General features: G+C 36.0%; 1 protein-coding gene and 1 non-coding gene across 7 annotated transcripts in view; both read left to right on the forward strand.

Moving 5' to 3' along the window:
- Positions 1–16,353, forward strand: part of ACSS3 (acyl-CoA synthetase short chain family member 3) — a 144,488-nt gene that overhangs the window by 103,917 nt on the left and 24,218 nt on the right. For all 6 annotated transcript variants that reach the window (XM_067697458.1, XM_067697463.1, XM_067697459.1 and 3 more), the window contains 2 exons: positions 9,533–9,628; positions 12,370–12,433. In XM_067697458.1, coding sequence (XP_067553559.1) covers positions 9,533–9,628; positions 12,370–12,433 — 160 coding nt within the window. The remainder of the gene's footprint in view (positions 1–9,532; positions 9,629–12,369; positions 12,434–16,353) is intronic.
- Positions 7,130–7,231, forward strand: LOC137203030 (U6 spliceosomal RNA). Its single transcript, XR_010932864.1, has one exon. It is a non-coding gene; the product is annotated as a U6 spliceosomal RNA (small nuclear RNA).

Here is a 16,353-nt window from a genome sequence, read left to right on the forward strand (position 1 = left end):
TTGGTTAAGCTGACCAAATTCAGTCCTTATCCTTAGGTGTATCTGGAGAAGATCCATTAGCCCAGGATTTTTTAAAGGCAGCAATATCTTTTATTTACAAGAATCAAACCCACAAAATGGAATAATTCATTATAGTTTAATAACAGTTATCCTAACCAGAGATCTCTATGAGAAGTGATACAGGCTCAAATATAGTACTGTCTCATTCCTCCTGGGTAGACTAAATGTGATTTAAGACTTGATAGGTAGAGTGTCAAAATTTAAGCCACATTTTTTTCTGGATCGTCCTCTTCCTTGGTTACCCTTGCATTTTCACACTTTCCACTTTCAGGCATCTGAACTGATATACTTACTGAAGAGGAATTTCCATCTGTCAGTGTGTAGTTCTGAGTTTAGTCTGTGACAGGGTATTCTCTTCATCCCTGGAATTCCACATTGGGAGTTTTATGACTCTTGTTATTTCTGCCTTTCTTTAAACCTTGTTACACCCATGTGCTAGTGTGTGACTTTCTTCCATCTTAAACATACCTAGCTTGTGCCCCATGCAAAATCCTGTATGTTTTCCTGCAAAATGGCTTCCTAGGGCTAAGGGATAAGAAGCTCTGTATGGCTGACAATACAGCGAGGAAAGTATCTTCTTGGTGACTATCTTGATGACTCTATCTTTAATTATTCAAAAATCTGTTCTCTGTGGTTTGGGTCCCAATAGCCACTAGCATACATTCCTTTGGTTGCAGATCTTGAAGTAAAATATTTCTATGTACAACCAAATGCTGCCTTTCTAGGTTTTACTTTTCAACTGTCATTCCCTGCTTTCTGGGTTTTACTTAATATTTTCTGAGCCCATCAAATTCGGGCTGTGGTGGTAGGGTTTGGTTAAAGTATAGGCCTGCATTTTCAAAGACGGTGGATTGAAGTAGACTTTTGAAATACACACTGTGGAACTCAGGGTTAGACTGGATAGGCAGTGCCATTGCCCCATGAACTGGCTTGTCCAGAATATACCCTATGATGCGTTCAAATAGCAGAATGTAAAGAGTCTTTAGAAATATGAATGAATCACTATTGTCTGATGAATTTTGTTTTTCCCAGCAGAGTGGTCAAAAATAAATTCATCTCTCTTTTTCATTCACGGGAAAGAAATTGTGGATAGTTTGGCATGAGAAGTTGTGATTGGGAAAAGCAGTCATATAGACACAGTGTCATGTCAGCAGTGTTCAGCTAGTAAGACTGTGAAAGTATTCATCTGGTGAGGGAGGAAAAATGTCTTGATGTCATCTTTGTTGCCTGGCAACAGCATTTTTTTTTCTCATTTAGAGCAAGTCTTCGTTAGTTTAAAGTAGGTAATTGTTGCTGACAATTTGAGAAGCAGGAGCTTAGAGGTAAGCTGTGTGAGTTTGGTTTGTGGAAGGAATAATCTTTTGTCAAATGTTAGGCTTGGTGAGGCTTTCTCTTTTGAAGTGAATAACTGTTTACAAATTATTAATCCATCTGAAAATGAATATCCCAAGTCACATAGCAGCCACTGAATCAGACATTTTCATCTTTACAGCATTATAATGTGGGAAGAACACCAAGTTGGTGTTGTTTTCATATATGATTACTATACATGAAGTAGTTCAGATATGTATAATTGCTTTTTAGAAGCCCTGTTTATACTCATTATTATATTAGTGATAATTTTTGACAAGAAACTAAACACTAAGAAATTGATTAATAATATGAGGTTGGTTTGGTCTTTGAAATATCATTTATTTTAATTGTCCTACCCTTGCCAAGAATCTCATTTAATACACTCTAGAAAGGTGGAAATATGTCATGTTTTTGTAGATCTTTACGAGACGAAGAGTTCCTAAACCCTCCCTTAACAAACCTTATTGTCTGGAAATTTGATTTTCCCTTGTTGCATGTAATTCTCTGCACTGTGGGCCCTTTGGCCCCATGAAGTAGTAGTTGCCAATTCCTCTTTTGCTGTCCGTTCTAATTAGAAAACAACAGGTGACTATTCTCCTTGGAAAAGAAATGTGGGTAGTAAAAAGTGATACTGAATCCCAATAAGACTGTTTAAATCCTGGTTTAGCCACTTACTCTGTAGCCGCTGGCAAGTCTCTAATCTAGTGCACGTGTGTTTGCTGACAGGCTTGTAGGAAGCTTGAAATGAAGTGAAATGTATATGAACAATGCAGCAAGTTCCTGGCCTATAGTAACATTCAATAAACATTTTTCTTTTCCTTTCCTTTCCTTTCTGTGAATAATCTTTCATGAATATAAAGGCCATTTTTAGCATCCTGGTCTGTAGATAGTCCAGACTCAAGAAAACTTAGAACATAAGACTCAATTTATAAATGAAAATATTAATCATAGAGAATTTAATTTCCCAGTGTCAACTAGCTAGTTAACATTAGAACCAGAACTCTCATTGTTCTGTGTTGATCAGAGCCCTTTCTTCTTATGTTTTATCTTATGCTTTCATTAATACAGCATTTTTTATCTAATTCAACTACAGGTTATTTATGAGTTTCTCTTAAGGTTAGACGCAGTGTGCTGGTGAGAGAGTAGGATAAGACCAGTGTCTCTCAGGTTGAATTAATGGTTTGCTTCCAGTACCAAAAGGTAGGCTGCGTTGAATCAAGCATTTTAAAATGTAATTGTACCATCTCGTGAACACAAAAGATTAAATTGATTTTCCTTCACTGTTGTACATCTCACTGTTTCTACTTTCTTTCTGCTACCACCATGCAAGGTATTTATAGCACACAGTATAGATTTAGAGGTGTAGAGAATGGTTTCTTTACAAATTGCTTCTGTGCCCATCATGATGCTGTGATTAATATGACTCAAGGGCCCTGTGCCACTGAATCGATTTATTTCCAGGACTTCAGCTCTCTGCATGGGCCACCAACTTCTAAAATCCATACTGCTTAAATGTAGTGTTTCTAGAACCGCAGTGGGAGCACAATGGCAGATTTCCAGATGCAGCAGGAGCACCTATTTATAGAGCTGAACCTGCCATAATGTTCTTCCTCTTAGCCCTCACTCACATCTACTCCTCTTTCTGTGTTGTCTTTCATCTATAAGCCAAAACCCTGGGGGTTGTCCTGGATTTCTCCCTCTTGCCCTGTCCCTATATCCAAACCATCAGCAAGGCCTTTTGATTCTGAGTGTAACTCCAACTTGGTCTCATCTTCCACTGCCACTCACCTGCATCAGACCACCAACATCTAACTGATTTCTTGCTCTGGGTTGGGATTCTCAGTTTAGTGCCACAGTTTGCAACTGAAGAGCTTTTTCTAAAGTGCAAATCTGAACAAATCTCCTCTGCTACAACTCCCCGAGTCCCCCAGTGTTCCCGGAATAATATCCAAATTTCTTAACACTTCGCGATCTGCCTTTGCTCCCCCCTCTCATTTTGTTCCTTATTTCTCTTCTTTCACCCCTCGCCCATCCCCCACCCCAGCAGCCCTGCAAGCTTTGCTCTGGTAAATAACTTGCAGTCAGTCCTTGGTGGTCTAATGTCTCAACTTTGCACATAACTTCTATTTCTGTTAGGCGTGTCTTTCCATCTTTAACACTCTCTTCTCCCCAAAAGAAATGCATTACGTAGGTTGGATATGTTCAATAAATATTTGTTGAAGGACTGACCTTTGAATATCATTCTTGGAATAAGAAAAAGATTGTAACAGACTTGCAACAGTAACATACAGTTTTTTTCTCTTTCCTGAGTCCTCTATTTCTCTTGTTCTCTTGTTCATTTTGGGATTGCATTGTGTGATTTGCTACTTATTTTTTAAGAACACGGATCTTAATAATGGGAGTCAGAGCCTAAAATTATGTAAGTATGTGTTTACTAGTCAGAAAACATTTCCTGAGCACAAAATGTCAGGGAATAGGCTTTGGTCCTGCTGATACAAATGGTTCTCAAAGCACACAAGAAGAACCTGATTTCAACTGCAGGCTAGGAGAGTGTTTTCATATAATTACATGCACAATTCTTTTTTGAAAGATTTTGTAATATTCTTAATGTCAAGTGTTCCAAGTATCTGTTGCTATGTAAAAAATATTTACCCTAAAACCTAGTGGCTAAAAATAACCACCATATCTCATGATTTTATGGATCAAAGATATGAGTAGAGATCAGCTAGGGATTTTGTGCTCCAAGTACTGTTGATTGAGACAACACAGCGAGAATCGTGCGGTGAATGAGCTGCTCTGGAGGCTCCAAAGTGGCTTCACTCTCATGCCTGGGACTGCTGGAAGACTGGACTCAGCTAGGACTGTTGTCCAGAACGCGTGCAAGTGGCATTTTTAGCTTGGCGGACTCAGAGTAGTGGACCACCTTACGTGGCCCCTCACGGGTTCCTGAGACAGTGTTCTGAATCTCTTAAGGCCTGTGCCTATAAACTGACAAAACATCACTTTCACTCTTTTCTGTTACTCAAAGCCATCACAAGACAGTAGAAGAAGTATTAAACAAGTTGCACCCGCCTGTAATCCACGACTGTGGAGAGATTTCAAGGTTGTGGGTGTAGCCTTTGGACTCTTCAATGTAATTTCTCCTTTGCTCACCATTCAGAAATGGTGTTAAGAAATTCTGTTAATATTTTAATGTGTATCTTGCCAAGATGTATATTTTTGCCCAATGTATATTATTTATTAAAAAATTATATCACATTGTGCATTTTACAACATTTATCTAAACAATATTTTGTGAGAATTATTTCCTATCACTAGACATTTTCCTATGGTGTTTGGTTTTGCATTACTCCTTAATATGGAATAATTCCTATTTTTTTGGACAACCTTTTAAACTCTAGTATAAACAATACTGTGGTAAACATCCTTGATGCTTAATATTTGTGAGCTCTTACAAATATTTCCTTGTGTATATCCCTTAAAGTGGAACAACTGAGTTAGAGGCTATGCTCAACCTTTAAGAGTTTTTAGAAAAATTGCCATTTTTAAGGCTTTTTATAAGAATTGCCAACTCGCCTTTCAGAAATGCTGTATTGATTTGTAGAAACACTAACACTTATATAACAAAAGTGATTGTCTTTGGCTTGTGCGGGCAATCTGTCTCCCATCTACCACCTAACTGAGCTCTAGTCTTTCTGTCAATCTAGTGAATTGATTCTTGCTGTTCAGAAAGCCACAGGAATCTCTGTCGTTAACCAGCCATCCTAAAACAGCTCCCATCTGTCCATCATTTTCTCCCACGTCTCTCTCAAAGCCCCAAATTAAATAAACCTGATCATAAAACCTACATGGTGCTCAAATATTTAAGTAGATTCTATTTGCATTGTTGCGATTGGTTAACTTCTTTGTTTAAAGGTCCACGCTAGCTCACAACATCACTCAGACTAAAAACTTAAGGTTTTAAGAGGACTTTGAAGTAGTTTTACGTGAGCTGTCTCCTCACTACGTCTCTGACTTTATTTCCTGTTAATACTTTCCTCATTTGTTCTGCTTCAGTCCCAGTGGCTGCCTCACTGTTCCTCAAATACTCTAGGAATAAACCTACCTCGGTACCTTTGCACTTGCGGTTCCTTTCTCCTGGATTCTTTGTCCCTAGATATGTATAAGGCACACGTCCTCACTTCTTTCAAGTCTTTACTCAAATGTCACTTCTCAGGGAGTTTTTATCTGGCTACCCAGTTTAAAATTGCAATCCCTTCCCATCGCTTCTCATATCCTAGTCTCATATCCTATCTGTGCTTTCTTTATGTTCTTAGTGGTTATCACTCTTTGACATGCTGTATGTTAGACTTTTGAATGTTATTATTGTTTGTTTCCCCAATTAAAATGTGAGCTCCACAAAGGCAGGGATTTTGGTCACTTTTGTTTATTGCTCTATCCCCAGTTCTAATGACAGCACCTAGCACATAATAGCTGCTCAATAAATGTTTGCTAATAAGTGGTACGTACCACCATTACTTCCATTTGCAAGTATGAGAGACTGGACTCACTCCGTGTCACAAAGGTTTTTCTTCCTCTGCTGGGATGCAGTCTGGGTGAGCTCTATTTTCTTCTCTCCTCTGTATTCTACACGGGAACCTCATGAGTGGCACACTTATCTATGCCATTCTTCTGCTCTGAAAGAACTATGCGAACCAGGGCAAATGGTTTAAATTTTCTATGTTAGGCCTTAGTACTTTTCATCTGTTAAAATAATATTTCCTTTTCTCCCTATCAGCTTATAGTTGGATTAAATGCAATAATATAAACAAAAAGCACTTAGCACATGGTACATGGCATAACTCATGTTTGAAAAAATTATGTTTATTAGTTCTCTCTCCTTTTCTTCCTTTAGAATTTTTAAGGAAAATTCATTTAGGTAACAGCTCACTAATGCAATAAGGTGGAATGCGGCAGTAAAAACACTAAAATAATAATGAAATATCTGTATTAGCTTCTCATGCAGTGTGAATATAAAACATACCAAGGTAACTTTTTCTTCACAGCCTTCAATTTCCTGCCATCTTCTTCCTGGTTGTCTCTTATCTAAGGAAATTATGCTGGTGAATTGCTGAGCATTGTCTTTCTAAGGTTGGACCTCTTTGGAAAGATTTCTCCAAATGAAGTGTCCAATTCTTTTCTTCAAAGAGAATGTTCTGGTTTGTTCAATGTAGCCCTTTCCCAGTCAAAATGTGACATCTGGATTTCCTGTCTGCTTAGATAACTGCTAGCCAGTTAATTATAGCCTGGGCGGTGTGAAGCAGATGTTTTTAGAACGTCTTTGAAATGGGGCTTTGGGAGTCCTTTGGAGCTTGATTAAGGACTGCAGCGTGCCTGGGGTTTTCCCTAACTGGAAGCCTGTTCTGCACGTGGACCTGCTGGGAAGCCAGGGTGGTTATACAGTCTGTGTGCATGAATGTGTGAGCATGCATCTGTGTGCCTGCGGTGCACATTGATCAGTTCTTGGGTCTTGGGACGTTCAGGGGTATAAAGAGAGAAAACCAAAGTCTCTGTAACAACCATTATGGTCTTTCTCAACCCACTTTTGTCCTAACTGTGGCTGCTTATTATACTTAGATTCCTAGGAACTGTCATTTTGTCTGACTGTATCCTTTGCATGTCACTACCAACAGTTCATTTTTAATGCTCTAAATGAATATCAAAATAAAGTCAATAAGTGCTCACTTTGGCAGCACATATACTAAAATTGGAACGATATAGAGAAGATGAGCATGGCCCCTGCACAAAATAAAGACAACAAGATGCTCAGATTATTAATGTTCAAAGTATAAACTTACATTATCTTCTTGAAGTAACTGAATGAATAATACTTTTCATTGCCCTTAAAATTCAGTCAAAATAATCATATAGAAAAATATGCTTTTCATAGTTCCTTTACAATCATAAACTACAACAAAACAGCTGAAGGTTAAAGGTTATGAGTATGTAATCACTATGAAAAGATGCTTAAGAATCTCAGGAAGGATGTATAGTGTCAACTTAGGCAGTAGATATTGACAGCACTTGAGTTTCTTGTGTCTTTATTTAAGAGTAGGTTTTATTCTCCCTTCCTTTTCCCACACTCCCTTCCTCCCCGTTTTCAGAAGAACAGAGTGCCCATGTCTTTTATAAGAATCCACACTGAGATGAGATGAAGCAGGGTGCAGTTACAGTTTCATTGTTGCAGGGTTTTTTTTTTCTTTTAAGCAGCAGATACTAGAACCATTGATAGGTATTAGAGCCACTGGAAGGTACATTTGTACGTTCTAGAGCTATGTGGTGACAAGGGCTGAGAGGCCTTATGGTGTTGAGAAGTGTCAAGAGTTTGTACTTCAGGTGATCGGAGTGCCCCTACTGAGCACCTGAACTTGACAAGATATGCTTTAAAAATAGAAGATTGACTTCAGAAGCTGCTTCTCACCACGGTGGGAGGCAGAGCGGCAGCATCTTGAAGGGGACATCTCTTTTCCTAATGTGTCTTAGTACCTTCTGTTCTTCTTGTCACCTTGTTATGTCTGAGTACCTTCCTTTAAGCACCTCACTCTGCAGGGTTGCTTCCTGTCATCACCACTGCTCTCATCTCACTGCTCTTGCAGGGTAGCTGAGATAAATACTCAGACGTTTTCCAAAAGGCAAAGGGAAAAATGCTGCTAAATTTCCAAACCTGTGGATTTCCTCCCATGCTTTGATTGTGCTGTAGGGAGAATGCTCATAGCTGATAGAATGCCATGGTCATAAAATGCCTCCCGATTTTTTGTCATGATATGAAAGTGTTTGAGAATTCTTTGTCAAACACCAGCAATGTCTTCTCCGGTTACTCGCTGCTTCTCCTCAGCGGTGACCATCTGGCTTAGCACCTTAAGCACTGGACTGTCACTCAGGAACTGGGTTTTAAAGTTCGAGAGTTTATCTTCTGTTATTGATACCAGCTGAGCCGCCATCAAAACGTGAATAATAAACTGAACTACTCTGGAAGGTAAAGAACAGTAATAAATTCTTCCCATCATTCTAAAGTGATATAAACACATGATAAATCATGGTGGAAACCAGAATGGAAGAAATACATTCTGAGTCCTTAGGAAGATAGATGTTTTTAATATCTTGGATTACTTTGGATCTGAATGGCTTGGCAGTTAATCCCTTGGGTGTATGTAGGTGTACATTTATGTGTATAATATTAAGCCAGTAGTTCTGAAATTTTTACAGTCAATACCCTCTTATCTTACCCTCCATAGAGACAAATCTCATATTCAAAATATTCTGGTGACTCCAAACTTGTATTTGCCAATAATAACGAATGCATCCTTTTATAAAAAATTATCAGTTTCAGAACTTATGATTATTATGTAATAGCTGCTGTTATTCTGACTGTTACAACTTGAGACAGAGAAGACAAATTTAACATTTCTGTTAATCAATGAAGGCTAATTGTGAATAAGTCTCTGGTCTTGAGGAAATAATCAGCATAAGATAAATAGCTTCCTTCCTAGGTTTTGGGCCTTCAGAAGTCCAGGAGCAACAGATTTAAGAGAAATTTGATAAAGCATTGGTAAATTCAGTTTTAGATGCAAATGTAGTTCTTAAAAAATTAGAATATGATACTGTTCATATATTTTAAAAAATCTTCGTGTTACCTGTTCCAGAGACTAAACTATAAATAACAGAAATATTTTGCTCATTGCTGTTATTTACCCTGATAAAATAGCTTTAGGTGAGTTAAAAGAAAGCATCTTTTCTAGAGATTTTTCAGTTTTTAACATGTTTTGTAAAACTATCACAGTCGTGTAATTCTCCATCCTTCATCCTGCTGATCCACAACTGAAAACACTAAGAGAGGCCTTTCTTTTCTTTAAAAGAAGCACTACTATATATATTATTCTAAATTTGTGTCCTTAAATTTTTAAAATGTCAATGTCATATCAATTACTGGATCTGTTTCATTTTTAAATAGTTCATTTGGACCATTTATCTATTCCTCATGCAGTGAAATTCTGTGGAGGGAGGGGGCAGTGCAGGCACTGAAGAAACATCATGATCTCAAGTTGAAATATTAAATTATAAATAATATTTATTTCTCCAGAGACTGGTTCCCCAATTACAGCATCATGCATTGGATTAGGTAATTCTAAAACACCTCCTCCAGGGCAAGCAGGAAAAAGTGTTCCAGGATACAATGGTGAGAAATTACCCTGATTACTTGAAATATGTAATGTTAATAAATTTGGTATTTTTCTGTATTTAGTGTGAATCATATTGCTTGAAACATACTAGGTGCTTAATAAGTATTTGAGTGAATGCCTTGTATTAAAAATGTCTAACTTTTTGTGATAACTTTTGTTATCAGCCAATTTGATCAAAAGTAAGATTGTAGACTTCTAAGGACATATTCTAAATGACTGTCATAATATAAGGCAAGTTAAGCATATGTACGCGAGATTAACACTTATGGAATACATGCTAGGTGCCAAGTACTTTGCATACATCTTTTCAACAAATGCTGAGGTATATTTAATTTACCGATATTATTCACATTTTAGAGATGAGTTAGCTGGTGCCCAGAGACACTAAATAACTTTCCTAAGGTAACACATCTCATTAAGTCCTGAAGACAGTGCAAACCATTATGTTTTATTTTGTTTGTTTGTTTCTGTTACAATAGCTGCAGTTTTTCCCATTATATATGCTATCTTTTAATTTAGAAGTGATGATAAAGCTTTTGAATCTTGTTGGCTAAAAAAAATGAATATAAAGAGTAAGGATTCTAAAAAGAAAAATAATTTCATCCTTGCTGGCAGTATGTGACAATGAGAAACACTATCTTTTCCATATTTGTTTTTAACTTATTGGTAGTGATTATAATAGTTCAATAATCCCCTGGATTTCACCTCCTAGTTAGTTGTATGTCTTATACAAGGTGCCTTGTTTAAGTTATACATTGTTACACAAGTCAAACATTCAACTTCCTTATTTCTAAATGGGAATAATAGTGCTATATGCTTCATAGGGTTGCTGATGGAACACAATGAAGCACTAACATAGCACCTGCTGGTAGAAAGACTGAACTGAATCTTAGCTAGTAGTGTCATTAATATTTCAGAGAAGCCAGAGGGGCTGACTTGATTTAGTCTTACACATTCATTTTACAGACAAGGAAAATGAGGTATAGAAGTTACGTTGTTTGCGTAAAGTTGCACAATTTAGCTTAAACCCAGCATCTAGGAACAGAATATAATTCCTGCATACAGTTTGTATCTGCATGTAAATTACAAAATTTAGAGATGTGTTTTTGCTTCTCTAATGTAAAAATATTACATTTTCCTTCTAGGACAATGACTGGTTAAGGATCATTTGGTTTAACCTAGCAGATATATTTATAAAAAGACTTGTAAGATTTTTTTTTAAAGGCAAAAATAGATACTCTGTGAAGTCAGTGACTTCTCCAGGCATGGAAGGGTGAATGCAGCTTTATGAAATCTTCCCTTTGAACAGTTCTGTCATCCCTACTCCTTTTATTAGAAAAATTGCTTTTGTGTTGAACCATTTTTAGGGGCTGATGACTGTGGGAGATGTTAACTACGTTCCCTTTCAGTGTTTCAGTACCATTTTCATATCCAGCTGTAAGAAAGAGTTAAAGCTTTGATGCCTCATGGAATTTCAGTACAGATGTTTCTCATTGTCTGAAAGCCGTTGGCTTACAGACAGCACAGCTTAAACGCTACAACTAAAGTATAACCAAGGAAATAATGACCTTATGACGCATGATTTTTATGGTTATTCAGAGATTCAAAAGTATAATGTAACATTTAATATTATAATGTTAAAAAGCCATATCCTTTTGGGAAAGGAAAGAAAATCATTTTTGTGTGAAAAACATTCAACATAATGTAATACTTAATTTCACATTCATTGAGTATCTTATGCAAGGTTATCACTATATTTTTTTTCAAGTAATTATTGTACAACCCTATGAGAAGGGAATTTTTTCCACTTTTTAGATAGGGAAATGGGAGGGGTAATAGAGCAAGAATGTGTTCCAGGGCACATAGTAAATTGGCCACTGTACTGGGATTTGGGGAGACAAAGATGAATTATCATGGCTTCACCCTTAATGAGCTCACATCTAGTGAGGGACAGATACCTACACCGCTAATTATTGTCAGAATAGAATTTTGAAACAAAGTGCTCTGGGAACACACAGGAGCAATTAACTTTTTCTGGGGATAATGTTCTTCTTTTCTTATAGCATTTTTCAGTAGAGTAACCTGGATGGATGAAGCCACATAAAGGATCTATTAAAGCTTAAAACATGATGATATATCCTTACTCTAGTTTGTACTGAAGATTACTGCATGTGGATACAAGCTTTGGTCTCTTGAAATCCTTCAGGATTTTTACAGTGTAGCATAGAACACATTGGGATAATATTTGGGAAGGTTAAATTGACCTTAAAGCTCATAAGTGGATATTAAGCCTTAAATCAGAAAAAGGAGTTTGCCAGGCTTTTGAATTCTTTATTTTTATTGCTTGAAATATGTTTTGTCTGTGTTTTAACACTTTGTATCCTTTAATTTTTGAAAAGCCAAACATATTTTTAATATTTTTGACAGAATGGAGGGGTATTTTTGAATGGATATAAACATAGATTTAAAAATTACCAGTGTATTTACTATGTCTTTATTTAAGGGTGATTCTGAGCAAAAATTCATTATCTAATTAAAAATTAAAAACATATACACTTAAAATTTTCATTTTAGCTTATTTATGTATGCTTGTGGTCTCACAGGAATTAAAGGATGCCTTTTTAAAGCTAGAGTTTTGGGAAGCTGAATATAGAAATATTCGGAAACATTTAAGCCTTAAGTTTATGTGTTTTTATTCTATTATTTACTTATTTATTTTTAATATTTTACTTTCCAGTTATGATTTTGGATGACAATATGCAAAAACTGAAGGCTCGGTGTTTAGGAAACATTGTGGTAAAGTAAGCAAAATTTGCAGTGCTACTATTTAAAAGAGCAAGAATTGGTATGTAAAATTAAGAAAAAATAGAGTTGTTGCAATGATATTACTAGTGAAGATGTTCCAGAAAAAACTTGTAAATTGTTTGAGAATACTCAATGCCAGCTGTTGTAGTTTTAACATGGAAGCCCCATAAAGTGGAACCAATTTAGATAGGACTTGTAAAAACATAAATCTTGCATCTTTTAAAAAATATTTCTGATTATATGAGTAATGCATAGATGATAAAAGTAACTTAAGTACCAAAAATATAAAGAAGTAAATAAAGTTTCTGTACTCTGACCCTTCAGTAATACAGTGTTAATTTTGTAATATATATGACCTTCCACTTTTTGAAATGCGTTTTAGGTTGTTGGAACAACTTGGTTTATTCTCATGTATTCCTGTTTTTCCTTAACCCTGTCTCACAAGCATTTTAAATTTTACTCTGCCTTTTAAAAATGTTTATTCCCTTTCTAGGCCTCTTAGTCTTTTTTGAATATTTATGATTATAAATAATGCAGTATTGAACATCCTTTTTGTATTGTCTATTCTTCTTTTCTGATAATGACAATAGTATGAATAAATTTCTAAAAGTGTAATTACTGGGTTAGATAATAGTACAATATATAATCCCTGACTCATCAAGTACCACAATTTCCTGCTAGCAGTTTTTATCATTGTTCATTTGATAGACAAAGTGCTAAAATTTGTAGTAAAAATATTCAAACGTACTTTCATTAAATCAGTACTTTAAAATTGTTAAGCTAGCAGAAGCTGAATTGGAAGTTGATTAAGTTGGAGACACACAGTATGTGACATTTTAATAATTGATACAGGTAGCTTTATTGCTTCTGATTAGCATGATATTGGCATCTCTACTGATATGCCTTAAGTAGTAGAATTTGCCAGAATGAGCTCTTATGAATAAAGAACGTTGCATGTGGTTTTAAAAAAGTTTTATTTTCCTATTTATTTAAAAGAATTCTTATTACTTGGCATTCTCAGATTGGTATAAGATTTTTCTCAGATTAATGAAACATTTTAAGTTCTTTGAAAATTAAATGAAAAATAGTTATTTTAAAAAGAATGTATTTTTTCAAGTAGGGATACTTTAACCTTATAAAAGGCTAATAGAGGAGATGCACTATATGTATATTTCTTCTCAGATTTTTTATTGTTATCAGTAAACATGTGAACACTTTATTACTCTTTTTAATTTAAATTTTAAGACGTTGCTGGAAAATGGAAAAATGAATACTGAATATGCCATTTCTATTCATATTTTTCTGAATCAGAATCCATATTAACATAGAGCTGATTGAAATCTTCCCTGTGAGGGGGAAAACTGTTGGGGACAAGAGGAAGTCTTGCTAAATGATTAATCTGAACAAGATTGTGGATGGATGCTTGACTAGCTTAGGGAAGCACATGGTTTGTGAGAGCTTTTAAAAGCACTCTAGCAGCTTACATTTTTACATAACCCCTAACTCTAAGTGAGTCATCTATTTCATAAAGCAATGTTCGCAAGATCCCAAAGGTGGCGTTTGATGCCAGTAGTGTTTTAAACCCGTCATGCATCCTGTCACTCTAATTATCAGTGGCCTCACCCCACATCCATTCAGAAATAATAAAGCACATAAACTATAATTTTTTTTCTCATAGCCATTAGTGTTACTTCAAGTACTTGAAAATAACAGAACTGTTTATTGCCTTAAAACATTCTGTGCTTTAGGTTGTCACCAATTCAGAAAGATTTTCTTCCCTCTCTATTCCTAAACAGGGAATGTTATTGTACAGATTTCGGATTCTGAGATTTCATTATAAATTATTCGATGATACAATATATTATGACATGCAGTGGTCTTTGATTCATCCCTTAAGTTAATAGTGAAACTAGGTATTTGAAAATATTATATATATATAATTATATTCAAAAAGTAAGGTAGAAATAATGAGAAAAAAAGTTACCACCAAGATCTCTCTTTTTGTAATAGAACAGTCTTGAAACCTTATTTCGGGAACTCATTTTTATCTGTGAGAGTAAGGATTTCCTTTTGAAACCCTCATCTCCAGTAGCCATTCCAGTCTAACTCATTGACCTGAAAATTTTTCATGCGTCCCAATAGCTGCTTGCAGTATGCATAGGATGTTTTTGTATTTAATCAAGAAGACTTGCTTGTATCCATCTATAGCTATTCTGTATGCTTTGAAGGGACACACATCATTCATCCAGAATGGAAAATGGCTGATGAATGCTTTTTAAGAGTACATAATAGATATATGTTTAATTGAATTAAGGGAAGGGAAAAAGCACACCTTCTTGCCTTAATAAAAATTACCGTGGTTTAAAAAAGCAGTGTGTAATTTGAGAAGAGAATAATTTTTTCCATGTAGACCATATTCTAAAGGTCTGTGATCTGAAAAGCAGGGTACTTTCCAGGGACCAGCTACCTGAGTCCCCAGAACCACTTGGTGGACTTTTAAAGGTGTTTGATGAGAGATTATATATGGTTTCCAGGGTTCACAAAATATCTGAAATTCTAATGTTTAAGAAACTTGAAAAATTTATAATCAAAATGAATATATATTTAATTGAAAATCTATAAACTTTAACATCATAACAACTTCATTGTCAATTTAGTCTTCATAAATTTTTCATTTTATTTGCAAACAATTTTTAGGTTGTATTTTCTTACTTCCCATGATTCCTGAGTATGTACAGTGATTGCTAAGAAATAATAACCAGTGGTAAACTACAGGTGTGGCTTCTTGCCGTATGATTTCAAAAGCAAAAATATAACCTTTTCTTTTTCAGAAAAAGTTCTAGTTTATATGGTGTATTGCTATATTATACTATCTTTGCATGGATATGAGGTGAGGCCATCAATAATAAGAATGTCTCTGTCCCGGGCTTCCCTGGTGGCGCAGTGGTTGAGAGTCCGCCTGCCGATGCAGGGGACACAGGTTCGTGCCCCGGTCTGGAAAGATCCCACATGCCGCGGAGCGGCTGGGCCCATGAGCCATGGCCTCTGACCCTGTGCGCCCGGAGCCTGTGCTCCGCAATGGGAGAGACCACAACAGTGAGAGGCCCGCGTACCACAAAAAAAAAAAAAAAAAAAAAAAAAGACTCTGTCCCTAAGAGGCTTAAAACAGATATGGCATTAAAAGCTACTGTGGGGAGAGACCGCCAGCCAGAGATAGATGTCCATTCTTCTCCATTATTCATGCCCATGCTTTTCTTTATTACTTGTATAATAATTAAGTGGAATATTCTTTGAAAGAAAAATATTCCCTAATGCTACTTATGTTCACTAATTATACCTGTAGTGATTAGAAAGAATAGAGAGAAAAAGCTGCATAGAATATTTGAAATGTATGGGGTTCAAACTACATTAAAGTAAGTCAGTAAAAAATTACATCTCACTGTTTTAATCCCAAATTTTTATTTATTTATTTATATATTTTTTGCGGTACGCGGGCCTCTCACTGTTCTGGCCTCTCCCTTTGCGGGGCACAGGCTCCGGACGCGCAGGCCCAGCGGCCATAGCTCACGGGCGCAGCCGCTCCGCGGAATGTGGGATCTTCCCGGACCGGGGCACAAACCCGTGTCCCCTGCATCGGCAGGTGGACTCTCAACCACTGCGCCACCAGGGAAGCCCCCAAATTTATTTTTTGTAAATACAGTTATAGCTTCTTGTTTCACTGTAAAATCTGTTATAAATAGTGTATCATTTGAAATTATCTTTCTCTGGCAGTTTCTTTAAAATCTGAAGCTATAATCATATTTCTAAGTTTTGCAAGGTACTAAGCATAATGACTCATTTTATCATATTAAGATGACTCATCCCCAAACCAGAAATAATGATATGTGGTAATTTTGAAAAAACCTCTTGATCCATT

Source organism: Pseudorca crassidens, chromosome 11 (assembly GCF_039906515.1).
Source record: "Pseudorca crassidens isolate mPseCra1 chromosome 11, mPseCra1.hap1, whole genome shotgun sequence".
In the NCBI taxonomy this organism is placed as follows: Eukaryota; Metazoa; Chordata; class Mammalia; order Artiodactyla; family Delphinidae; genus Pseudorca; species Pseudorca crassidens.